Here is a 25,393-nt window from a genome sequence, read left to right as displayed (position 1 = left end):
CCCAGCCAGCCTGCTCCAGGGATCTGAGCCGTGCAGTGGCTGTGATCAACTCCTCCTGTCTACCAAAGGGACGTGCTGAGCGTCACGCTGACGTGGGCTGAATGACACTAATGTGTTGGGCCCCTGGGGACACGAGACATTTTGGAAATCATGGATGAGAAAGCTTGGCCAGGACAGCTGGCTTTGCACTCCTCAGCCTGGGCTGGCAGTCCTCTGTGGAGCTGTGCCACATGTTCCTCATCCCTGTGTCCTCCTGCCCCCATGTCTGTGAGGGTCCTGTCCTGCCTGGTCCTCAGGGACTTGTTGTCTCACACTGGAGCAAATGTGCTCGGTGTTTAAAAGGAGTCTATCGATTTGTGCATGTTCCTGAAAGCCTCCCAGGGCCCCCTTCCCTTTGAAGTGTAAAAGCATCTGTCTCTGCTTTTCCAGCATCTCCTGCTCCATTTGCTCTCTTCTCCAGCTCGGGGCAGCCTGGGAGGTCCACCCTGGCCCCATTCTGCTTTGGGACTGCTGAGAGGGCTCCCTGACACAAAGATGTGGCTTGAAGACAAAGGTGCAAAGCTTCTTTCTGGGCGGGGAGCTGAGCTCAGGCTGCAGCCTGGGGTGCTCGGGAGGGAGCTATTTCTGATGGGCAGTTTCCAGCACTCAGGATTTGGGAATGTTCTCACAGCACATTTCTCTGCAATGAGTGAGCTGATTAGGAAGGAGAGGAAATGGTCTCTGGCTTCTTCCCACTCTGGAACTGAGCTGCTCCTGCCAGAAAGCACTGGTGGGTCAGGAAATACAGTCAGACCTGGGCTGCTTTGGGTGATCCACTATCCAGGAGCTGAACTGCCCAGGGGCAGCCAGACCCTGCAATGGTTCTGACACACCTTTGAGCAGACACTGTTGAAATGCAGCCGAGTCCCTGCTCTGTGTGTGGGCAATTTGGCCTGTGATTCTCCCCATCCCACAGCTCCTGCACAGTGGGACTGGCCCTGGACAGGCTGCTTATTCTCACCTCCCAGGAGTGACAGTGTCTCTGTCCCTCCTGGTTGCCCCCAGGTGCTGTGAGGCAGGGGCTGTCCAGCCGGGGCTGCCCATGGCCGCTGCTCCGGATGGAGCTCAGCGGTTCCTGTTTCCTGCGGCGCAGCAGCGGCTCTTGGCTGTGGGAGGAGGCCACAGGGCTCCCATCTGCTTTAATGATCAGTAGCACTTTGGTGCTTGTTTATTCTCAGGTTTTACACTTCAGCAGTAAAATACTGCTTCAGCTTGTTGGATCCCTCCTGGCGCTGGCTGGAGATGAGTTCACAGTGTCTGCGGCACACAGGGTGCTGGCTGCTCCAGACGGCTGGGCAGGATCCATGATGTCGCAGCAATTAGTTTGAAATACAAATGTCACTGGGCAGGATGGAAGGTGGGGAGGGCAGCTCATCCTGTGTCTAGCAAAGGAATCTCATCCTTGGTTTAAGGAGGAGACTTTTGGTCATGAAGCTGGAGCCGTTCTCTCTTCTGTCTCCCCCAGGTCAGCCCAAAGCTCCCATGTGGAGTCCAAATGAAGTTAGTCCCAACTTTAAAGCCAGGTACTTGAAGAAATTTTGGGTCCAAAGTGCTGCCCATGGTAGTCACTCAGCTGCAGTGCTGCTTTTTAACCCTAAAGCTGCAGTGGAGGTGGCAGAAGTGTCATCAGGGCCACGTCTCGCTTGGGCAGGGGCCAACTCTGCTGCAGGGCAGTGGGACGGGGCTGGGTTGTTTCACAAACTTCTCTGGAGTGAATACACTCTGAAGTCAATCTAAGGAGGGAAGTGCATGGGGCTGTGGGGGTTTCTGGTGTTGCCCCCTCCGCCCAGCATGTGTGTGTGTTACCTGCCTGCAGCAGCTCTGTGCAGAGGCATCCTCTCGGAGGGACCAGCAGCAGCACTCTGGCACTCAGGATCTGGGCATCTTGAGTCACTTTTACAAATGGTAGTTAAGCTTTTCAGCACATCTGAACATGACTCTGTCCTGGGAGGTGAGTGGGGGCACGAACGCAAAGAGAGATTAGACAGTAAACCACAGAAGGGAGAAATAGGCTCTTTATCTCCCTTCTGACTTTTATAGAGACCTGGAAACCTTTTGCTTTCTCATCTCCCATTTGTCTTCCACCCTAATGGTAGAGGAACAGCCACCTTCACTTTATTTCCCAACAGGATCCTCCTTGCAGGATCTTTAGCTCTTGCTTCTAAAGAGCATTGATTTTCAGCAGAGATCCTTTTGCCCAGCTGTTTGTCAAGGCTGGGAGCTGTAGGTGGTAACAAAGAGAAAAGGATTTCAACAAACTCATTAACCCCCTTCTGAGTCCTTTGGGGCTCCATCCCCTGGGTGCCACGGATGTCCATTTGTGCTCATTTCCCCTGGAAGGTTTAACAGAGGAGGGAGCCATTAAAGGACACTTTTCTCGGGCTCCTTTGTGCATGAGGAAGAAGGAAGGTCCATTTGGCCACTGCTGTCCCGGGGTGGCTGTGCAGTTGCTGCTCCAGACGCTCCGGTGGAGTTTAGGTCTGACCTACACTGGGGGTGCAGCCCCAAGAGCTTGAGTCCCCCCTCAAGCCCTGACAGGTACCTCCAAAACAGGGCTCCAGGTCACACCAAATGTGTCACCTCCATCTCCCCAAACAAACAGAGGTGTCAGTGTGGAGGGAAGGGACTTTTACAGAGCTGAGCAGATTTTGCCATCGTGGTGTCAAGAGGGGCTGTCTGCTCTGGGGTGAGCTCCTGCTTTCAACTGCAAATGAAGCAAACGGTGAAGTATTTACAAAGGAACTCCCTGGCCTCTGCCTGGGCCTGGAGCTGCAGCCAGTGTCTTGGCCTGTGGCTCACCCTGATGGTTTAACAGCTCCCAGAGTCAGGGCAGAGCTGGGTCACAGTGCCCTGGGAAGAAGAATCCCGGGTCCCTGCAGATGCTCCTGGCAGCTTTGTGCTGCTGGAACCCCTTGGGCTCTGAGTGGTGGGAGGCAGGCGAAGGCAGCAGGCCTGTGCTCATCCTCATGCTGCTCCCAGCTCAAAAGGGGGGTGGTGGGGATAAAGAGCTCGGTGGCTGCTGGGATTTGGGGTTGGAACAGCCTGTGAGCTGCAGCACAAACTCCTCAAGTCCAGACTATAAAGTACTTCACAGGGCAGTCCCAATTGCCCAGCCTATTAGTTTTATGGAGGGGGATATTGTAAAGATGCAGTTGATCTCCTTTTACCACAGTAATGAAAATGGAACCGAGGTGGGGAAGGAGAGGCTGGCAGGGAGGCAGCGGGAGCCCGGGGTGGGTGCTGGGGGTCCCCTCCCTGCAGGGTCCCCAGATGCCTGTCTGCTCCTGCTGTGGTTGGTAACAGGAGCCTTTGCCTTATGTGGGCACCTTGGCAAGAGGAGCCTTGACCCTGTGGCCCTGTCTAGGGCTCCTGTTGGGGCCAGTGCTGGCAGCTGCGGGGGGCACAGGGCTGCCCAGTGGCTGTCACCCTTGATGGGGCAGGTGCTTTGCTGCAGAGGGTTTGAGGCCTGCAAGCAGCAGTGAGGGAGCTCCAAGGTGATAGAGGACGTGGAAAAACACAAGAAAGCTGCCACATTGCTGTTTTGTGCCTGAGGTGCATCAGGGGCAAAGCTCCTGCGCCGTCCAGGGCGAGGTGGCTGCGTGACTGGGCTTGTTCAGGTGCTGCCAGAGGCTGAGGCTGGAGCTGGAGCTGAAGCAGCTCACGTTTCGGAAGGGAATCTGGCAGCAAAACAAGGGAAGGAGGCGGCAGTTACCCAGGCCAAGCTGCTCTCTGGGGGAAGGGATGTGTCTGTGCCCTGGGAAGCACAGGAGAGGTCCTGGGGCAGCGTTGGCTGATCCCAGAGAGACGAGGCTGCCTCTGAGCCGTGCAGTCGCTGCCAGACTGGGACTGCACTGGAAGGGATTCCTCGTGTCATTAGGTGGCAGCCGTGTGTGGTGACTTTCTGATTTGCACCCTGAGGTTTCCTCCTCTCTGCCCAGACCCTGCCTACATTCTTTGCTGGGCTGACCCTGTTGGGTTCCCTGGCTGTAGTGTCAACGAGCAGCTTGAACGGTGGGGGAAAGGAAAGGAGCCAGGTACAGTGGGGTGCAGCGTCAGCAGCTCCCAGGGTGGCTCCCTGTGCTGGCAATTGCTGCTCCAGCAATGCCTTGATGTGTTTCCAGCAGGGACTGTCTCGAGGACACGCAGGCTATGGCACTATTTTGGGTGGTGACTGCAGAGCATTTGGCAGCAGGGAGGAGTCTTTGCCCAGCCTGTTCTTCTCCAGGTGCCTCGTCTCCTCCCTCCACTCACCTCCATTTTCCATCCATAGCTGTTCCAGTGCTGTCCCTGTGCTGTGGGGCTGCAGAGTGTGGCTGGGATCAGGGCATTGCAGTGAAGGGGGCACGAGCCCTGCACGCTTCGTGGATGCAAGTCCGACATTGTTACTGCCCTATCAAGTACTGTGCATGCTTCCTGTTCCTAGGCTGCTCTCCAACATGTCTTTACTCCTGTCTCAGTTTAGGCCAGCATTGATCCATGGGCTGTGGAGGTCTGTGGGCCACAGCTGCTGTACAGCACAAGCCCCTGGCAGCCACTAGCACTCGTCCCACCGGCTGTGAGCGGTTTCCATCCCACCACCCTGCATCAGATAGGCACTGGGGATGGTGAAGGTGGGTCACTCAGCCTCATGCAGGCAGGAGCTGCTGCTGAGGACTGGAAGTAACTTCAGTGTTGCTGGCATACATCTTGCAGTTTGGGATGATTTTGGCCAGAGGTTTCCAGAAGTGCCGACGTCCTTCCCGTGTCGCTCAGCCCCGTGTTACCTGCATTCAGCAGAATCCCAGACCAGAGCCAATTTTAGCCTATTTCATACTCCCCTGATGTGTCCTGTGTTGGGACCAAGGTGCTATTTCCTGCAGTGAAATTGTCTTCGTTAATTTTAGATGTTGTTTTCCAAAGTGCTGAGTAGCCATGGCTATTTCAGGTAGTCAGGGGCAGTGGGAGGTATTCCATCATTGAGGGATGTGGCTCTTTATTCCCTTTCCTTTGTGCCCTGCAGCATTAGGCTGGGTGCTCAGCAGGTCCCAGCCCAGTGCTGTGTGTGTCAGTCATTGCTGCAGACTCAGAACCACATCTCCAGCTGCAACACCTGGAAATAGAAAAGCTGTTTCTCTTCAAGGTCAGAGGGCTGCTGATGCCACTGGTCACAAGATGGGGGCAAGAAAGAGGTAACCCAAGCCACAGAAGTGGATTCAGTGTGTAGGAATCCTGGTGAGAGGCCTCTCAACTACTTCATGATCCAGATCAAGTTTTCAATTAACATAAAATAGATTAAAAAAGTTGGATTAGGGTCTAGAAATACAGGAGACTGTTCCTTCATGGTAATGGGAAATGGGCAAGTTTGATTTGTATGGGTTTTATGGTCAGTGCCCGCTAAGGCCTGGCTGGGTTTGTCATTCCTGTCAGGAGCATCCTGGGGGGCTCGTTCCGGGCGTTAATGATGAGCAGCGGTGGGCTGACAGGAGGTGAGTGCTAAGAGTTTCAAAGCAGCTCCCATTGTTCCCTTCAGGCAGTCCCTTCTGTCTCAAAAGAGCATCCTCTTCTCTGACTCACTGCTACCCAGAGTCAGGCAGCTCTTGGGTGCAGAGGCAGCTGGGTTAAGGCCAGGCCCCATGTCCAGCGCTGCCTTTCCACCTCAGTGCCCTGTGAGGGGCTGCTCTTGCCCCAGGCCCTGGAGAGGGTTCCTTAGGTGGCACAGATTGGGAAATGCAGCACAGGGTGAGTGCTGTCAGCCTGGACCCACTCATCCACACTTTCTCTTGTGCTTTAGTGCTTCATTTCTGGACCAAATGCAAGATTACAAGTGAAGGCTTTCTCCTGACTTTCAGCTGCCCTTGTTAGGCCAGCCAGGACATACAGAGCAGGAACCAGTTCCCTGTGGATGCCCCAGATTTAGCTCTGATCCTGATTGTCTGGTGCACCAGTGGCAGGTTGCACTAATAACTCGTGCAGGGGGGGTTCTGCTTACAAAATGCCTGGGAGGAAGGCAGCAGGTGCTGGGAGGGTTTATCTGAGGAGAACAGTGTGATGATTCCCTGTCACTTCTTGTCTCCCACCCGCCTCAGCAGCAGCGTGGATGGCACCCCTGCAGGTGAGGCCGTGGGGGCACAGGAGGGGCTGCTGGGCTCCCTGGTGAGCAGCCATGATGCTGCTCAGGCAGCAGCCCAGCCTTTAGCTCCCAGGGGTTGTGCCAGCCAGGAGCAGGAGCCCCTGCAGAGACAGGGCAGTCAGGGGTGGGTGCTGGGTGCCCAAGCTGCTCTGTGGAGGGTCCAGCTGGAGCAGCACTTCAAAACCCTGGCTTGAGGTGAGCACACAACAACCCGTGTTCACCAGTTACCAGTTCTGGCTGTAGGGAAGGTCTTGGGGCTCAGGTTTCGGAGCAGGAGGCTCACTTGGGACAGCTGTGATGGTTTCTTTCCCTGCTGCCTGCCTGTTCCTCTTGGACTCGCAGTCCTGCTGCAGGAGGGCTCAGCTGTTTGTGCAGTGTCTGACACAGGTTGCAGCTTGGGATGTCGAGGTAACTTGAAATTGGAACTGCTTTACCTTACCATGCTGAGCTGTGGCTTGTGGCTCAACAGCTGCTGTGGGAACAGCTGATGTGCCCTCTAAAAAGAGGCCGAGGGGACAGTGTAAGGGACAGAAGCTGCTACAGCTGCCCCAAGGTGTTGCCCAAGCTTGGGTTACTGCTTGTTTCTCCTTACCTCTGACTACTTGCCGTGCTGGGCCCTCCTGGTACAAAGCCCGAGTCCTGGCTGCGCTGAGGGGTGACTGTGCCAGCCTGGGGAGAAGCTGAGTGTCCCTGAGGCCTGGGCCCTGGCTGGAGGCACAGGGAGGCCGGCGTGGGGGGAAGCCAAGGCAAGGAGGGCCAGTCCTATTGAGACAAATCCCAGCCCTGCAGCCCCCTCACGCTGTGGAGTTTGTCCCTCTGGTAACTGGAACATGCCACAGTAAAGCAACCCAGCACCCTGCTCCTGGGCCCAGCTGTGCGAGGAGATACTTCTAAATGCACAACATAAGGGGATGCAGATTGTTGTGGCCTCACCGTGCTACAGCGTGGTGCAGATGGACACTTGGTGACACCTGCTGCAGCTGGAGGCACAGATAAAGTTCTCCTGTGCAGAACACAAGTATCCCAAACGTCCCCAGGCGCGTGCAGGTGTCCCGGTGTCAGAGGAGCCTGGGTGGCACCAGAACCCAGCCTGTCCCCGCCCGCGGTGGCCGGGCCCGCGGCTCCCCCGGCACGCCCGGGGCTGCAGTTCCTGTGCCGGCCAAGCGACACAAACGGCAAAGCGAGAGCTGCCGAGGGACGGTCTCGGGAGAGGGGCTGCAGCAGCGGGCCGGTGCTGCCAACCTCGGCGGGCGAGCGAAAGGCACACAGAGCGCGTTGGCAGGGGAGGATGCACACGCTTCACCCGTTCGAAACAGGCTTTCTCTGAAACGTTACCTGCCACGTGTGAGTGTTTGATGATGAGACACGGTGCAGAGTTGTCTATGAATGTTTATTAACATCACACTGTGCTCCAGAGAAGACAAACAGTAGCGGTGGCATGCCCAGGCCAGGAGCAATGGCAGCTTTTAGACTTCTGGGCAGCAGTTGGGGTCTGATGGTCCTCTGAAGTCTTTCTCCATCAAGAGCATCTCACGTTTCAGCACATTGTTAATGATTTAACGGAAGGATCTCACCGATTAAACCCCCTTAACTTGCAGTTAGTGCTGGCATTGACCTGGACTGACTGCAAGGTGGTGAAGGGCCACGTTGTGGCTTTGAGCGGCCACATCCCGTGTGCAGCCCCGTGCTGCAGCGAGGAGCTCAGCGAGTTCCTCAGAGCTGACGCTGCAAGGAACGGGGGATGCAGCTGCTTCAGGGGAGCCCCGGAACACAGCGCGGCCTCTGGCACAGGGTGAGAGGGAACAGGGCAGTCTCCTGCCTGGCAACAGCATCTGCTTCATTCAGCCTTTGATTCTCGAAGACTGCAGCTGGTGCTTCACTCCTAGAACAGGGCTTCGCCACGGCAGAGCAAGGGCTCCACTACTCTGAGAATGCCGTTAACACTAAAGACAACAAGTAATGCTGTAAGTTGAGGCAAGTTTTATTTAGACTGTACAAACAGGGCACTGGGGAAAAAAAAAACAGTGGCTTGATGTTGGGACCAGTTCTATGAAATAAGTGGAGCAAGAAATTAAAAAGGCACTAATCTTAAGAAAAGACACTCCGTATGTTCTAAGAATATAATTCATTTAATACTGTTAATCTCATAGCACAAAAAATAAAACACGCTATGATCCCCAAAATAAACTTTAGAAGCTTACACTTAATATTATTGCCTGAAGATCATGGTCTTTAAATTACATATTGTGTTTTAAAAGTTTACACAGTGAAGACTGTCTCAAATACAAGGCCACCTTTCCCACTGCAGTAACCGGGTCCTTGTCCCAAAACACACTCTACTTCAACATGAGTAAACAAAAAATGACAACTCTACAAGAATGCTGTCACTGGTCCCAAAAGGCAGTCTTTTAGGCAGGTCTCACTTTCAGATGCAGGTATGGCGGAAAAGGCTTGAAAACTGGACTAGAAAACAAAGGCAGCCCACTCATTCCCAGGATGTTAATACAGTATTAAAAAAATCCCTTTACAGGCACGTGAAATGGCACAAAGGAGGCTGCTTTCCCTTCACAAAAATAACACTTGGCCCCTCGGAGCCTCAGCCCCAGCAGGACATTCCCTTTTGTTTGTATCTTCCCAATTTGTAAACAATCATGGTTTCAATTAGCGCTCAGCCAGTGATGGACACTGATTAACAGTTTTCCCTCGAACTTTCAGGCTGGTCGGAGGCTTCAGTGTCTCTATACACGTCAACGTAAGAGGAGGGAGGAGAGCAGTGTGTGTGTGCTGGTGGTTGGCTGCTGTGGCACCAGGTCACCCCACCAGCCACAACAACCGGCTGGTGCAGTGACGGCAGCGGCTGTCGTGGCTCTCGTGCCGGTAGCTGCCCCTCCCGCGCCCGGGGACGTTCACACGCACAGGGGACCACTGACAGGCGTCACGGAGCGAGGACGGCCCGTGTCAGCACGCAACAAGCGGCTGAGAACCCACAGCCCCTCAGAGGAGCACTGGTGGCAATGCAGCCTGTCTGTGGAGACGCTGCCAGGTGCAGGGGCAGAGCCGCTCCACGGGCACCACGGCTCAGCGCCAGCCGTGCTGCTCCTCCCTGCCCTGCCCCGCAGACCCCAGAGCTCTTGTCTCTGCATCAGATGCCACCACACACAAGTTTTGCATAGTTTTGAAAGTAAACAGTTTTGCTTTTCTGCAGTATCAGAAGACAGTGAAACCTAAAGCAATGCCTGTGTTCAAAGCGTGACCCTTACTCAGTGAGGGGAGGAGTCAAGACCTTTATTTCAGTGAAAAAAAACCTCCAGGTTAAAAGCTGCGTTCAAGAGCTCAAATCTCACAGTATTTATTCACCACACAAAGGCCCAATCCTGTAATCAGTCTTCTGAAGAGCTGCCTGTAACTAGGTCAGGGCTGAAATAAGATTTCTCTGCAGCAGACTGAGTTTAGTGCAGTTTCTGTATGCAAAAGATGACTTTCAGTAGTACAATCTATGTAGTAAACTTTTGGGTGTAGCTGGGGCACAGAAAAAGCATCACCTTCTGTAGTTGAGAGCTGCATAGCTTTTCTTTGCAAGACAAAACGTCAATGCCTATTGTCGAGATTTACAGCACCAAACACTTCAGTCAATGCTACTCTACTTCACAGTTAATTTGGTAGTACAATGCTCAACAAGAACTTCTAGACTGTCAGACACTTGATCAATACTACAGGAAATAGCTCACAGAGGAACAGAGACATTTCGGATGTCTTGTTGCAAATACCACTTTTGCATTTCTTCAGTGCCTTCCAATTAAGGACCTCATGGCACTTTCACATCAGCTAAGACCAACGTGCTTTTATTAGGGTCAAGCAACACAAATCAACAAGGAAACATGCTGGAACTTGAGACAACAACGTTTATGTGATGTGACATTTGTAAGGAGGGGTGGGATTGTGCCTTGTCTGACGTTTCTGCTGCAGCTGAGGCCTGAGGCTGCTGGGTCCCATCAGCTTTCACAACAGGCTTGTCTTCACCCGTGCTGGCTGCAGAGGGGTGCAGGTGTCACCTTTGCAGACGTGGATTCTGTTAATTCAGCGTTCCATTCTTTTGACAAGCACCTTCCAGTCCATCTACAAAGCCCTACAGGACACCAGCCTGCCCAAGCTGCCATGTCCCGCGCTATGGCTCAGGACTCTCCGGCATGGCGTGTGGGTGCCAGCTGCAGCCCCGTGGTTCCCTACTGCAAGCAGGACCATGGCAGCAGAGCTCATGCACAGGAAAGGGGAGATGCTCTACTCATCACAGACACCTTTGTGGCCTCCTCCAGCCTCAGCACTGATTTCTCAGGTGGGGAACCCAGGCAGCTGACTCCAATTAACCACATCCTAGAGGCTGCTGGGAAGAGGGTGGATCCAGGGCATATATAAACCAGAGCCAGCTCAATCAGAAGGGTGAAAGAAAAGTAGTGTGCAGAGGACTTAGGATGCAAGCAAGGAAAAGAAAGGAGAAGGAAAAAGATGAAAGCAGCTCTGGAAAACAAGCACCATGGAGATATCCTGGAAAACAGGTACTGTGTTTGGAAAGGAGCTTTCAGCAAGCTGGGGCTGGCACAGCTAGGAAACTTTGGAGAGTAAGGGAGCCTGCAGAGAAATGGGTATAAAAGGTGTATGTTTAAATAAGAGGATCTTTATCACTATTTACTAAGCTTTTCTGTCCCACTCCTTTACTGCCTCCCCATGCCATGGCAATCTGATCAGTCTGTCTAGCAAGTAACAGCTCTGTGACAAGCACTTCTCTACTAGTGAAACCACACTTTCAACACTGCAGAAGAGCTGTGTGTAGACCAGGCCAAAGTGTTTCCCTTTAAAGCTCGCTGTCTACAGTTAGTGCTTGCAAAAATCAACAAATATGTTAAGCGTATCAAAACCGGGATACAGGTATCACTCCCTCCTAAGCTTCCTCATAAATAAATGCCTCAGCTTCAATGCAGATCAATCCATGATTATTTGCATTTAACACACTGTTTCAGGAAGGTCAACAACAAGCTTAAGAGTTAACAGAAAAGAGCAGTTTCTAACACAACTGCTTAGAATACATAAGCTTCGATGTTTGTCCTTTAAAGAGACCATCATTTAAAATGTACTACCTTAGGGCAGGTTCTCTTAAAACTAAGTCTTCTTCAGTCCTAAAATTGCATTTTTGTTGTTGCTTTTTGTTGGACAGTAATGCACAAGTTGCATGTTTGATCTAAAATGAGGGCTCTTCCTACTGAGCAAGCCAGAAAAAGTCCACGGAAGTCTCAATGGGAAAGGTTTTTCTTCCCATGCTTCTCTGCTACACGTTGGTTCAGTCTTCTCCAGCTTAAGGCCCAATAGTTTCAAAAGTGAAACTAAGTTCTGGATGATGCAACTAAGGTATGGTCAGGCAGTGCCTTCAGTTGTATGTACTCCAAGGTATACGAAAAGAACCGTCAAACTGCAGCAAGCTGGACAATGGGCAATGCTAGCAACGTGCCATCAGTCACCATCCCACCTCAAACAATGCCACCGACAGCCAGGGCAGGAAGCAGCAGTGGGAGTGGGGCAGGGGGTCACTCGCTCTCTTCGGGGTTCTGGGGGTCAAAGATTTTGACGTGTGTGAAGGGGAAAAGCCCTTTTCGGCCGTTGACTTCTCCTTCCCACTGACCGTTTATGTTCATCCTTGTAACCTTCACAATGTCTCCCACCTGTGTAAGCAAAACAAAAAGTGTGTCACACATGGGACTCAGCTCTGACACAAATCAAATGAAAAGGAACAGCAAATACAAGCCTATCACAGCAAAAAGATTCCTTATGCCCTCTTCTGGGTGTAAGGTTCACCTGAAAAGTTAAGTAAAACACCAGCCCTTTGCTGCTAACCAGGACAATTGCCTGACCTCTTTTTCAGACTCTTAACTAAATGCATATTTACATAGCCAGGCAAATTGCCGAGCTACACCTTTTCCTATAGGAAAGTTCATGCAACAGTGTATTTGGCTTGGATATAAGTTGCCATCAGTAAAGCTGCCATCAGCAGGGGGATGCACCATCCGTTCAGAAGAGCAGGGCACTCACACTGGTTTTGCCATCAGCTGCCTTATTTCACAGGAAATTGAGTTTTCGAAGAGAGATTTCTGTGGCCAAGAAGTTGTTGCTTAAAGTTCTGCTTCTGATTATCACAGTCTAAGAAGCTTCTGTAGTTTCTAAAGTAATGGTATATCTCTGAAGCAGGCAAAAGCTACCAGACCTTTTTTTAGGATGTACAGATTCTAGCTTTTATTTGTTCTCTTTACCGCTACTTCCTAACAAAGAATTTGAAAGAGGAACGATGACGTGTCAGGCCGTCCCTACCATAACTGTGTCTCCTATTTGGCAGTGAAAGATGAGAAGAGCTAAACCATGAGCAAGCAAGAAACAGCCCAAATGCTAAGTTATACTCTCAGCATTATGCAGTGCCCGTATTTAATTTGGATTAGTATCATTTGCAAAGCATCCAATATAGCAAGTGGCATTGAAGACTAGCTGAACAGTAGTTTCTCCCTTAAATGCTTCAAAATAGCTGAATATGTGGTCTGTTGCAGCAGCTCTCTAGCTTTACACCTCCCTTCCTGTTTACTTCAGCTAGTTAACATGGTAACTCTAGTAAATATTAGATAAGTGACATTAGCAGCTAATAACTCATTTCACAAACAGTCCACCAGCCTGTGGTGGATGACAAACAGCTGGGAAGCCTCTTCCCTAAACTAGGTGCAAGCTTTTTGTAGCTGAGTCTCAGCTCACTGAGCTGCTTCAGTGAAATCCGAAGGGTAACTAGCTTTGATGTTTTATTGAAGGAAAAACTAGATTTTAGCCTTGAAACAGTATGTATTACAATCTGTCTACATTATCTGAATGGTATTAAAACTTGGAACTGATGCAGATAGTTTAAGGACCTTGGCCTAAGGGCCTTAGATTAAAACTTTTTCAGGTAAGACTTGTGTTCTGTTGAAGAAAGAAAGCCTGAGTTTATAAAACAGTGTGCATGGCACTAGGTGATCTGAAGCCCATTTAAACCAGTGACCATTACTCCAATCGATATTTTCTGAAGATCACTCTGGAACAAAAACCCTTAAGTGAAGTTTAAGATAGTAGGATACTCTCCTTGGCAGCCACTCAGTGTTATGTCTTTTAAATAAATTTCTCAAACTATGAAGCTCTCTTTAGAGATTTAAGTTTATGTAGCATGATATTGAAATGAGATATTGAAGCAAAATATATTGCTCCCCCTCTTCTTTGTCTAAGTAGAGTTGTCCATGTCCCGTCCTCCTCCCAACTTGAGACTGTCATACTTGGAACAATTGGAATCTTGTGATTTTAGAAGAGGAGAAAACCCTCTGAACTCCTTTCAAGTTTCTCAGGATAGAACTGAGACTGTGTTCCACTCCTAAATGGACATCTTTACTTATGCTGTCCCTGAACTCAAGCATGAAGCCAGCATGCTACTAAGTAGTTACACACTGCCCATGACAGTTAACACATACATTTGGCATTAATTTGAGGGAGTTTCATCTCTTTGCAGTAAATGTTGTGCATTTGCTGAAAAGCACAATTTGTCAGACTCTTTACTGAATAGAAAGGCTGGGGAAAGCTTTAAATAGTAACAAGATGACCTAAACAGGAACGTAATGAATGTCTCTTTGGGAAAAGGCTGATAACATCTAAAAATACTCAGTGTTACATTGCTAGATTTAAATAGCCTTTGAAGACAGATCCAAGTTTTAGACCCAAATTCGAGGAGATACAGTCAACACTGTAACAGTTAAAACCAAGTAAGAAACTGCATTTGTACCACACCATAAAACCAATCCACTCTCAAGCACTCATTCATGGAAGAAAATGGTCTATAGTACACTGGCTCAGAAACATGGAGTGTCATTTTCTGAGAGCCTATTTAATTCTGCTCATGTGCTGTAGAGATCAATCCATTAGTCACTTTGAAGTTCTGGAAGAGATACCCTTCAATTTGACAGATTTGTACAATGTGGATAGGTTTGGAAGTCTTGCTTCATATGACTGAAAAGATATTTGCACAGAAGTCTACGGCTTGGCAACAAGCTGCCACGCAGATTGGGTGGGCAAAGTTGCTACAGTCATTATCTTCCTGGAAAGGAAGGCTGCTAGCATACAAAAACTACTCAACATATGCCAGAACCACTGGAATAGTAAATAAATGACCTGAAGCAATAACTTTATGTAACTTTTTTTTTAAATGAAAGTTTTTGAATATGCTCTTGTCTGTATTACTCAAACCCAAACAGGCAGTTCCCCTGAGCTGATGAAATGCCATGCTGAAACAAGGTTTTTAAAGACAGAACCTTGGTATGCTGAGGGAATCATTAAGGGATGTTATGTTAGAAACCTCCATTTTGCGAATGTCTGCAAGAATCTGGTCACATACTCCTGATTTTTTTACTAATCAAAAGCAATATTTGGTAAATGCTCTTTAAAGCATCTCTAGTATGGTCAGCTGAGGTGTGATCACCTACTACTGTAACATTTTTAAGTCACTCAGAAGGATTGTCTTATGATTAGGCACAGGACAGAGTCAGGAGACCTGGTTCTATTCTCATCTCTGCCACAAACTTCCCGTATGGCTCTGGACAGCTCATGGCCCTTATCTTCAAATTAGGATAATGCTTCCTTAGCCTCAGCATCTCACTCCTAAAGCATGCCAGCATCACTGGATGGAAGCAGCAACTGCTGAAGTGAGTAATACTTCTGAAATGCAGCCATTTGGTTCCACCCAAAATGATAAAAATCACAATGTATGTTAGATAGCATCCTTCCATTATGTCCCTGTTACAGCATGAGTTCAAAGCCCTGAGGAAACATAAGCTGTGGAACATGCCAGTCAGAAAGGTTACTTCATTTGCTCCAGACCCTTCCATACCTGCCTTCCATTTGAAGGTTTCCTGAATGCCATTTTAGTCACACAGTCAACCAATTCCGTGTGTTTTACAGATACTCCAATAATTGTATGTTAATAGTTCTATAGCTGATTGGATTCAGTAATGTAATTTTAAGGAGATAGAAATGCATTAAAACTCTAAATCATCACTTTTAGCCTACTGAGACAAGAGCTATAGAAAACATATTGCTCTCTGAGAATTTACTGAGTGTTGAACCTCAGTTGTTATCCTAACACCTTTTAGTGTTATCCTCACCTTTTTTTTTGGCAACACTAACATTAGTACCAAAACAATTGTTCAGACCAGCTGTCTGCTCTGCAGAAGAATAAATGAGGCTTCAAGGCTAAGGGATTACTTGATATCCTGTTGTTCCCAAAAGGTACAAAGCTGAGCAACACAAGAGAGGAAGAGTTCAGTTGCACTGCAGGCAGGACCAAGGGTGCTTTATCTATTGGACGAAACCAACAGGCTGAAAGAACTGCTTAATTTTCCTTCACATCAAATGTTATGTGCCAGAAAAATAATAGCTGATGCCCAAACCAGAGAATTGAGTAGTTCAGAGGAAAGGCCTTCACCCATTCTTGAGGGACAAAAGCAGGTCAAAAGGCAGCACAGATGCAATTAATCTGGCCTCATCTAGGAACATGGTAAAACAACAGAAGTCTGCATTTTGAGGGTGGCTCATTAACAAGAGTTGAGGTTGCAGCACCACAGTGCTGATTTTCACTAAGTGATGGTAGCCTGTCTCTATCAGATTAAGCTATTTGTCTCTACAGAATCTGTAGAGCTCAAAACTTCCATAGACCATCGTTCTTGAGCCATGCAGAATCTCACCATAGCACAGGACCTTGTCTAGGTTATCCAGGTCACATTCAGTTCCATTTGAGCCCTGCAAGCAGTTCTGAGGGTGAACGTGTATTAAATTGTGAGGCATTCAACACTATCATGATGGGAACCATCAATAATTTTGACTGGAAAAGGATATTACAAAGATTAAGACTGCATATGACATCTCCAAAACTTGTCAGTGGTATTTTCCAAGTAGCATAGTGAAAAGTTGGTGCATGTCAGGCAGACACAGGGATGCTGCTGCCAACGTTGCTTTCAGTCCAGCAGTTATCAGTACTCCTTGATCAACACTTCACACCACACAAGCATAGGCTCAATGTTTTGCTTAAAATTTAGACCTTGTGGGTTTGAAGCATGTTAATGTTTAACACAGCAATACTAAGTTTTCTTAGCTTAAGAAAAGCACAATGCTTGTTGTCTAGTGAAAGAAGTAGCCTAATTTCCTAATTAAGAAAGTTCTACTACTAGCACATTTTGGCCTACTTGTCTCAACTTTTCTTCCTCTCCAAAGGAAAGTTAACTGTAACCTAATTGTAACAAGCTCAAGAGAAATACTGTAAGTCAGTTACATAATCATGGTGAATGGATATTTATTTCACCAAAACATTTCAGTAACAAGGTAACTTTGTATTAACAAACATAGATGTATGTGTCTGATAGATCATGAACAGATAAACTACTCAATACTATAATGCTGGCAGAGGTCTAGAAAAAGCCATCATTACTATAAAAACTTTGCTATAAAAAATATAGCAAAGCTGTTGTTTTAAAGCAAAATAATCTTCAGATTCCGTCATGCTGTCACGTTGATTCTGGAGATGAACTCTGGGAGTCTTCAAAATGGTCTATCACACTTATTACAGTGTCTGCAATATATTTAGAACATGTTTGTAAACCACAGGGCACACAAGCCTAGTGGCTGCTCCTGGTCTCCCATTTTCTGTTTCCTTATACCACTTAATTTTCTATGTGGACGTGGAATTTCTTGTTCATGTTCTGAATCCCCTTCAAGCAGGTCACTAATTTTTAAGGGCATTATCCACCATTAGTTTAGCTACTGACTACGCTGGATATAAAGAACTTCGTTGTGTAGAAGTTAGCAATCAGTCAGCTACTTTGGATCCAAACACGTACCCAGCTACCAAGAGATAAGCTCCCTAAATGTACAAGGTACCAGGTGTTCGTCTGCTGGGCACTGTGTGCACGTCACGTGCTGGCTGGAGCTGCCATTTACCACAAGGCTTTATTGGCGTGTTATTGTTATCAGGCTGCCTACAGACCACAGGCTTTAAATGTTGAGAAGCTATCATAGTAACAGTGCCAAACAATCTCTGCTCCTACAAAATCTATCACCTTCTTGGGGTGCTTTCCTGTATAACATTTGAATGTAGGATTGCCCTCCTAGTTTTCCCAGAGCAGGACTGAAGAACAGCAGTACATAACCCTGTATTGTAGAGTTCTAGTCCCAGTAAATACAGGACACTGTATCCCTGTCCTTCATTTTCCTTCCTCTAGAGCACCAGAAAGGAAGGAAATTGCTTCTTGGCTAAAAGCACACAAGTAAAGAAACAGATCTAGGTCGGGTTTTTTTGGTGTGGTTTTTTTGGTGTGGTTTGGAGGTTTTTTTGCTAGTTTTGCTAATGCAGTATCCAAGAAAATACTTGCATACATCACCAGGAAGGTCAGCTGTAGTGAGAAACTGCACATTTCAGTCATTTAGTTAAAAACATTACATCCAAACTGCCAAGGCAACTAACTCCACTGACAACAGGAGATGGAAATCTTAGAGGTACATAAAATTTATTGTAGGCTTTACCAGTTGCTCACTGGTGTATAGGAAGATGCCCAATGTATACCAACTGTATTCTTTCAGATAGTTTACTTAAAACTTTTATTTTGGCCTATAAAACAGATTAGTATTTATATTTTAAAAAGAGAGTAGAGCATGTAACACTGTAAGAGCATGTCAAGGTTCAGATGTTAGTCACTTCAGTAATACCAGTATGAAGACTAACTAATTTTAGCCCAGCAAGGTCCAAATTGCAATAAATGGAGTATTAACTAGTCTCCTTACATTGCAGTTGCCCTTGAACTGTCACACTTTAAATAGTATTTAAAAGTGAAACACCCCATCATGATCCAAACAAGCACATCTTGAGTCAGATTTTTCAGTAGACTATTCACTTGTTTAAAAGTTACATTTTTCATGTGAGAAACTTTCCTAAGGAAGGTATAGATTTTTTTAAACTCTGCTGCAACAGGCTGTGAATCTTTATCTTTTCTTAAACAAAACTTCTGACAGCTTATGTAAACAATTGTGTGCAACAGAAAAACTGGCCTTGCAAGTGGAGAGCTTGTCCCATTTTCCAGCGGAACCCAGGAGAATGACATCCCTCCATTTCAAAGGAAGTTGAGCATATTACCATGCAATAGCTTTATTTACTCCAGATGGTATTCTCTTCAAGTACTGTCTGTGTGCTGACCACATAAACCTTGAGCCAGCAACCATGTTCTGCTCTCCTATTCATTTTATCAGTTTAAATGAGATCACACAATCAGGTGCTATATCATTACACTAACAAAGTGTTCTACCTGTACAGGCTGAGCTGGGATTTAGAGTACACCTCTACTGAAGCAGACTACAGATGCAGTTATTATGAGAACATCTTAACTTTCTTCCCCAAAACATTCCCATCTCTGCCACTAGGTACTTTCAGTGTTCTTACAAAATGGAAGCTTCAGATGGTCCAGATTATTCAGACAGATGCAGAGCCCTGACAAGGTTGGGAATAAATGTGTGGTCTGGGCCCAGCAGGTGTTGGGCAATCTGAAGGAAGATCACGAAGTTGGGTTTTTTCTTTAGGAGTCATCAAAAAAACCCCAATGAGGTTGCTGAAGTTCCCTAGGCATGGATAGCTATGGAGAAGCTGTAATCATTGCTTTTAATGAAACTGTATATCAGTTCCCAGAAGCCTCTTGAGAAGCCACAGTGTGGCTAAGGTGCACAGACTACATAGGAAGACAAAAACATAGCAATGGTGAGAGACAGAGACACAAAGTAATAAATTATTAGGATTCAGTGGAACAGAAGGATCCCTCAAACAGAACTTCAGCAGGTTCAGAATTATTTGCAGGTTCAAAACAATTCAAAGCTATGTGTTGGTCAGAATTAATCCTACTGGTACACTAGAGTAGCTAGAATGATGGAATTAACTAGGTCACCAAATAGCAAGTCAGGAAAATCTATTTGTGAGGATCATCCTTTCAAGTGGTTCTGCTGCTCTGCAGTGAAGCAGGTTCCCTGAAGTAATTCCGTGACACATTGACAACATAAAATCTGTTGCTTGCTTTGTTTTCAGAAGCATGAGTAGCTTTGGCAGGAATCTTCTGTACAGTGCAGCTGGTGGAGAATTTACACTTTGTTCTGTGATAACTTTCACATACTATTCACAAATAACTAGCTGCTACATCTCCTAAGACTGAAGGAGAATCCAGTGATATGTCTTTAATATGAAGCCAGTAATCACCTGTAGAGGTTTTACATACCTGGAAGTGTCAAATACCACCTTTCAAATTTCAGTCATAAGTCAGAAGCTGAGCAATAGCAACAGGAAAGTTCAAAAGTGTTTTTAAAAGCCACTGTTTTATTTGCTAAAACGCTGTTGCTTTATTTGCATTTTTCCTTGCATTTCCTTTGCTCCTTGAAGTATGGTACCATGCTCAGATCTCAACTTTTGAGACTAGCACTTTTTCCAAGTGAGACATTTTTGAACCATAGGTTAACTAGCCTTTGTATCATCTTAACGTAACAGCTCAGTGTTCGGGATTATTGCTTTAAAAACTTCTTCCAATCCATCATTTGTGCCAGTTAAACTTGAATTGTAACCTGAATTCTTCACCATTTAAATAATAAAGCTCTAGAGTCTTAAAGACATCCCTAATAAAAATAAATTTTAAAAATGCTTTGGCAAGCATGGGAACTTATTAAAGGCTCAAGACAAGTTTAGAGGCCACACTCTAGCCTTTCATCTCACCTCTTTGGTCTTAAGGTTTCTCAAATTCCACTTTTGAAAACGAAAGTAAAAGGGACTAGACTACTGCTGACATACTTCTGCCCAGGTTTCATGTCTCAGCACCAGATAGTGAAGTGCATTACGGTGTGTTCATGAGCAATCCTTACCTTTTTCTGAATGATGCTACTGCCAGTTCTCAACCTGGAATACTGCAATGATTAATGACACATCACTCTCCTTCCTCAATATTAGCTGGAGAAGCAAAGTCATCTTCTCACTAGCACTTATTTCCAAAGCAGGACGTATACACTCCAATGCCTTTGTAACATATTTGAAGAGGCAAGAGGAGAGGGTAAATACAGGTCCTGAAGTAACTTAGTCACTTTTCTCAAAGGAAGTGGTATTTATGAAGCAATTTTTGTAGATCTTTCTTCAGAATGTAACCTAACTTCTCAGTCCCTTGACATAGATAAGCAGATTCCACGTGAAGTCATCCACACCAGCTCTGCCACTAACCATTTTTAGTTTATTTTACAAAGCAACTGAAAATCACGAGACCAGAGAGGAAAAGCTTACCTCTAATGCCAGTGCAGTCTTGTCATAAGCACAGGGTACTCTCTTTTGGATAGCTTTGGCATAGACTGGTCCATTCTGTGTTGATGGCAGAGGATTGATCACTGCTCCAGGTGTACTGGATACTGAGGGAAGGGGGCTTGCGGTCTGAGGCTGAGCATAAGCATGGGCAGGTTCTGGGATACCGTAACTGTTGGAATTCCTGATTCCGTGCTTCCCAAGAGAAGATCTGACTAGCTTTTCTACGTAAGGAACAGGAATCATCCCAATCCGACCATCCTTGTTTCTGGCACTCCACCACTGTTCTTCTGGCTTCTCTACAATTACCAGTATCTCACCCTTTTTAAACGGAAGATCCTCAGCATCATTGCCAGGAAAGTCATAGAGAGTCCGAACATACTCCACATTCTCTTCTGCAGCAGACATAGCAGGGGCAGATCCAGATCCCATTGGTGGACTTGGATACCTATGTTTAAAAAAGATTTGGTATAAGCCATGGCTATTGTTTGGCACTTCCAGTAACAAAGCCAAGTATCAGTTTTACAGCACCAACACCAATTAGAGCAGAATGACTTACTGAGCTTTGTTACAAAAGTATTGGCTTGGTGGCACTGTGAGGCACTTCAGGAGTAACTTGTGCTCTTAAGAAATTACTTAACTAAGTTGACTTCCTCAGAAACCCAAAAATAATCTGTCGTGGATGCAGGAAATCAGGACAAATCATGTGAGATCTTCATCTACCTGTTTTGGATTGTTGTAAGGACCTACCTTAGGATAGAATAAAGTCAATTCTGTAGCTTAAGTTACAGGAGTAATGATACATAAAACCAAATTAAAATTGAGTGACTTGGGGTGGAGAGGCTCTCAGAGACCTACATAATCCTCTTCAGTTCATCACATCTATATTTTAAACCTCAACATCCACTTGTAAAGAATTCAGTAACTCTAAATGCCAGAGTTCAGGTATCCTAGTGAAAAAAGACAGCAAAAGTAAGAGGGCACGACAAACATTTTTCTAACTTAGAAATCCAGTGTTGTCTTTCTAATTGGTTCATCTTTCTAACCAAATCCTACTACTTACATGCAGAATTTTGGGGACAGCTAGTCACATTTATACTGAAAACTCCTTTAAGAAAAGAGTTAGGCAAGTCCTGTGGGTTTTTTTAGGAGACAACACTTTTTCCCCCTTTTCTGGAAAGTAGTATGGAATTAAGCTCTGTAATGTTTTTTTTGACAACTTCAACTCTCAAAGGGCTGTTATAATAAAAAGATTATTACTTTCAAAGTACTTTCCTGCATATTTAAATACCTAATAACCTGAAAGTGACATCTTAAAAGACAGTATGCAATACCTGCATCCACTGGTAAGAATGGAATAAGAAATGGAAAAAGTTGACCATCTAGAAACATTCCTTTGCCTTATTAATCAGTGCTACCTTTAATTTATTCACATCACTGTTTATTACTACGTTCATCACCTGTCTAATACAGTCACTTCACTGTCTGCGATTAATGTGAGTTTGTTCATCAAATGAGACTATTTTCACTGCAATCTATTCTCACCATAAATTTTACAAATTTTATTCAAAGCAGCTGTCAAATCTTAATGTATGTAGGCCACAGCAGATACTTAGCTAAGCTACAATAGCAGGAATGCATATCATTAGCCTACTTCAATTCTCTTTTGCTACTTGCAAAGTAAGATGGAAGTCAAATCCCTGTGATTTTTGCAAGATATGCCAGAAGCTCTAAATAGATATATGCTTGAGACATCCTGCTGCAGGCAGAGCCAGGGGAGAGGGAACCCTTTAGAGAGCAGTCACTCTGTGTAACCAAGAGCTCAGGAACATCTGCAATGATGGTCTGAGCTCTCTGTTGACACAAAACAAACAGAAGGCTTCCAGCACTCCACTTTCAACTGTTTCATTAAGTTTAAAATGTCATCTGAGAGCGAAAAGTGTTGTGGCTATATACAACAAACTACTTAATCCTGCCACAAAAACACCTCTTAACTCTGTACTTTATGAAATTAAAAGATCAACAGCCTTCAAAAGCACAAGAATCTGAGCGTGGTGTTACCTGAGAGATAAGATGTAGCAGTAACAGTTCTGAGGCACATACCTGTCCAGCCCTATTCTAAATCTAGTACATTAACTCCAAATAAACTTCAAACAAATTAAAGTATCTGGAAATGCTACCTCTAGTCCTCCCTCTTGCAGCAGGCAGTCTCCTATATCAAACCATCAACCATTGTCATGGATTTTTCTAAACCAGTTTAGAAGAGAAATCATGCTGAGGAAAAACTACCTAGTTAATCCCATTTGCTGCTTCACAAAAAAACCCTTGTCACTTCACAGTAGGCCAGGTCCCATCTGTCTCTAGCTGCTGAGAGCATAATATGAAAGTAAGGTTCTAAAATGCCCATACAATGTTTCACACAAGACTCCTAACAAATACCAAGCAAGCAAGTGTATGGAGAAAGCCAAGTCAGTCTTTGCCATAAATGATTAAGTTTTTACATCCAAAAAATCAACAGTATCCAGGTTAAGGAGAACAATAAGCATAAAGATTGTTTCAGTGTTGACTATTTTTTTCCTCACAACTATCCACATGTTCAAGCATGCACACAACACCAGGCAGCTCCATTTAAGCTTTCCTGCCCTGACGAAAGTGATGTTTTGGGTTTTTTTTTACCTACCCACCTCTCTAGCTACAGCACAATCACTATCCAGAAGACTTCTCAGCAATTGTAAGAGTTCTTGAAGCTAGTGCTGTCACATCCCTCCCATCACCTGACAGGGTCACAAAAAGGCTCTTTTTGACCACTTGAGGATTTTCAACTTGGCAAACTGTTGGCAACCTTTGACAAGCTCCTGAATGCCAGTCAGCAACTGGCCTATGCCAAAGTTAAATTGTGACTATAAACCTCAAAAGTTATTCTTCTCCCACCTAACAATGTGCTAATCTGCTAAACATAGTACGATTTTAAACTGTAGAATTTAGAAGCAAACTAATGTGCATTTATTTTTCTAATGTCTCACTACTTTTGTAAGTTTCATTTAATTCTATCCAAGAAGCCCAAAAGCTTTTAAATAAGATACTGGGAAAAGGTTTATTAATTAAAAATAGAAAATATGTTCTTGATTGCAAGCTGCAGGTATGTCCCATGTTGGGAACAGGGCAAAAAAATGAGCTCATAGTCATGTCACATTTTCTCATCCTCATAGAATAGCATTTCTCAAGGTAGTGCCTGGAGTATGCTGATATACACGATCAGTGCCATAACCACACTGAGAAGTAAATGGTTTACATTTTGAGGGGGGTGACATGTCATTCTTGAAGTTTAGGAAATGCTATCCCAGAATGTATTAAAGCTGGCTTCACTGAGTGAAGCAGTCTAACGACATAAAAGCCTGTTCTATTGTAATAGGCGTGGATGCAGGTGCAGACAGTAACTTAAGGTCAGAAGCTGTACTTGGGTACTGAGGAAAAGACTGGTGAATCAGCTTCTCAACCATCCTAAGAACAGGACAATACCAGAAGGAAAGGCTGATGCAAAGCACGTGGTAGAGATGTATACGGTACCTTACCTAAGGAGGGGCCCCGTGTATTGTATGGATGATGTAACTGAAAGAGCAACCCGTGATGGTCACGGAGATGCTAATACACTGTTAGAAACAGCCTAAAAGGATGGCCACAAATGCTCCCTTAGCATGGCCGTACACGCCGTGGCTGGACGGGCACCCCGCGGTGCCGCCTCTTCACGGGCAGCAGTGGGGGGCTGGGGGGCACTCACCTGGGCGCGGGCTCGATGAGGGTCGTGGTGTCCAGGTAGTGGATCTTGTAGAACTCCAGCAGCGCGGGCAGGTGCTCGAACTCCTGGTCGCCGATCTTAAAGCGGCGGTTGGGCAAGGAGTTGATGATGTAGTGGGAAACGCGGGAGTTCTCGGACACGGAGAGCACGTAGTCCCCCGGGCAGGTGGAGGAGTCCCGCACCAGGAACATGCCGTGCCGCTGCCCCTGCAGCCGCGTCTGCGCCTCCGCCCGGGACACCGGGCCCACGTACCAGCTGGAGCGGTCCGACGAATCGAAACGGGCGGCGGAGGACATGGCTCCGGGCGGGGAGAGGAGAAGGGAGGGGGAAGAGCCCGAGGACCCGGGCGGAGGAGCAGACCCGGAGAGGGAAGGCCTGGGCAAGGAGGCCCGTGAGGCGGCGCGAGTAGGGGACGAGCGGAAAGCGGCTGCTGCCCAGCCCGAGAGCGAGGAACCGCAGGGAAAGGGGAGCTCGGGGAGAAGGAAAAGCTCTGTGCCTCGGGAGGCGAAGGACCGAGGAGCGGCTGGGGTGGGGCCGGCCAGACGCGGCGGTCAGGGCCCCCGGTGTCGCTCAGCGGCGGGGTGTGCGGGGCATCCTTCCCGCCTCTCCGGCCTGCGGCGGGCCCGGCTGAGCGGCGGGCGAGGCGCGGCGGCGGCTGACACGGGCGGGCGGCGCGGGAAGGTGGCGGGGGTAGGCTGCTACGGTGCCTCAGCGCCGGAGCCAGGCGAGGAGGGCAGAAACGCCGAGCTCCCGCTTTCTCCTACGGGTTCCCTCCCCTCTCCGAGCCGAGCACCAAAATGGCGGCGGCGGCGCCGGGCGGCAGCGGCTCCGGAGACACCGCCCCGCGCAGGCGCGCGCCGAGCGGCGGGGGGAGGGGCGCGGGGCCGCGTGCGCGGGAGCGGCCGCGCTGAGGGGCGGCGCCGGGCTCGGGAGCGCCGCCGGGCTCGGGAGCGCCGCCCGCCTCAGGGCTCGCAGCGGGGTCGGGCGCGCCTGGCGCACGGGGACCCCCGCAGTTGGGGTGAAGGGGCGCGGGCGGCCGCTGATG

General features: G+C 47.4%; 1 protein-coding gene across 1 annotated transcript; it reads right to left on the bottom strand.

The window, feature by feature from the left end:
• Window positions 1-8,113: 8,113 nt before the first annotated feature.
• Window positions 8,114-25,167, bottom strand: CRKL (CRK like proto-oncogene, adaptor protein). Its single transcript, XM_010195942.2, has 3 exons — window positions 24,331-25,167; window positions 20,538-21,000; window positions 8,114-11,859 (listed from the first exon to the last, which is right to left on the bottom strand). Exons 1-3 carry the CDS (start codon window positions 24,642-24,644, stop codon window positions 11,725-11,727), a joined length of 912 nt encoding a protein of 303 aa, XP_010194244.2. The 5' UTR covers window positions 24,645-25,167; the 3' UTR covers window positions 8,114-11,724.
• Between the last annotated feature and the right edge of the window lie 226 nt (window positions 25,168-25,393).

Source organism: Colius striatus, chromosome 17 (genome assembly GCF_028858725.1).
Source record: "Colius striatus isolate bColStr4 chromosome 17, bColStr4.1.hap1, whole genome shotgun sequence".
Lineage (NCBI taxonomy): Eukaryota > Metazoa > Chordata > Aves > Coliiformes > Coliidae > Colius > Colius striatus.
Note: the sequence above shows the minus strand (reverse complement) of the source record. Positions and strands in the feature narration are given on the sequence as shown.

Coding starts and splice junctions, on each gene's coding strand:
- CRKL (XM_010195942.2), bottom strand. CDS start 24,644: ATGTCCTCCGCCGCCCGTTTCGATTCGTCGGACCGCTCCAGCTGGTAC. Junction 21,001..24,330: donor CTCATCGAGCCCGCGCCCAG/GTGAGTGCCCCC, acceptor TTTTAAACATAG/GTATCCAAGTCCACCAATGG. Junction 11,860..20,537: donor AGACTGCACTGGCATTAGAG/GTAAGCTTTTCC, acceptor TTGCTTACACAG/GTGGGAGACATTGTGAAGGT.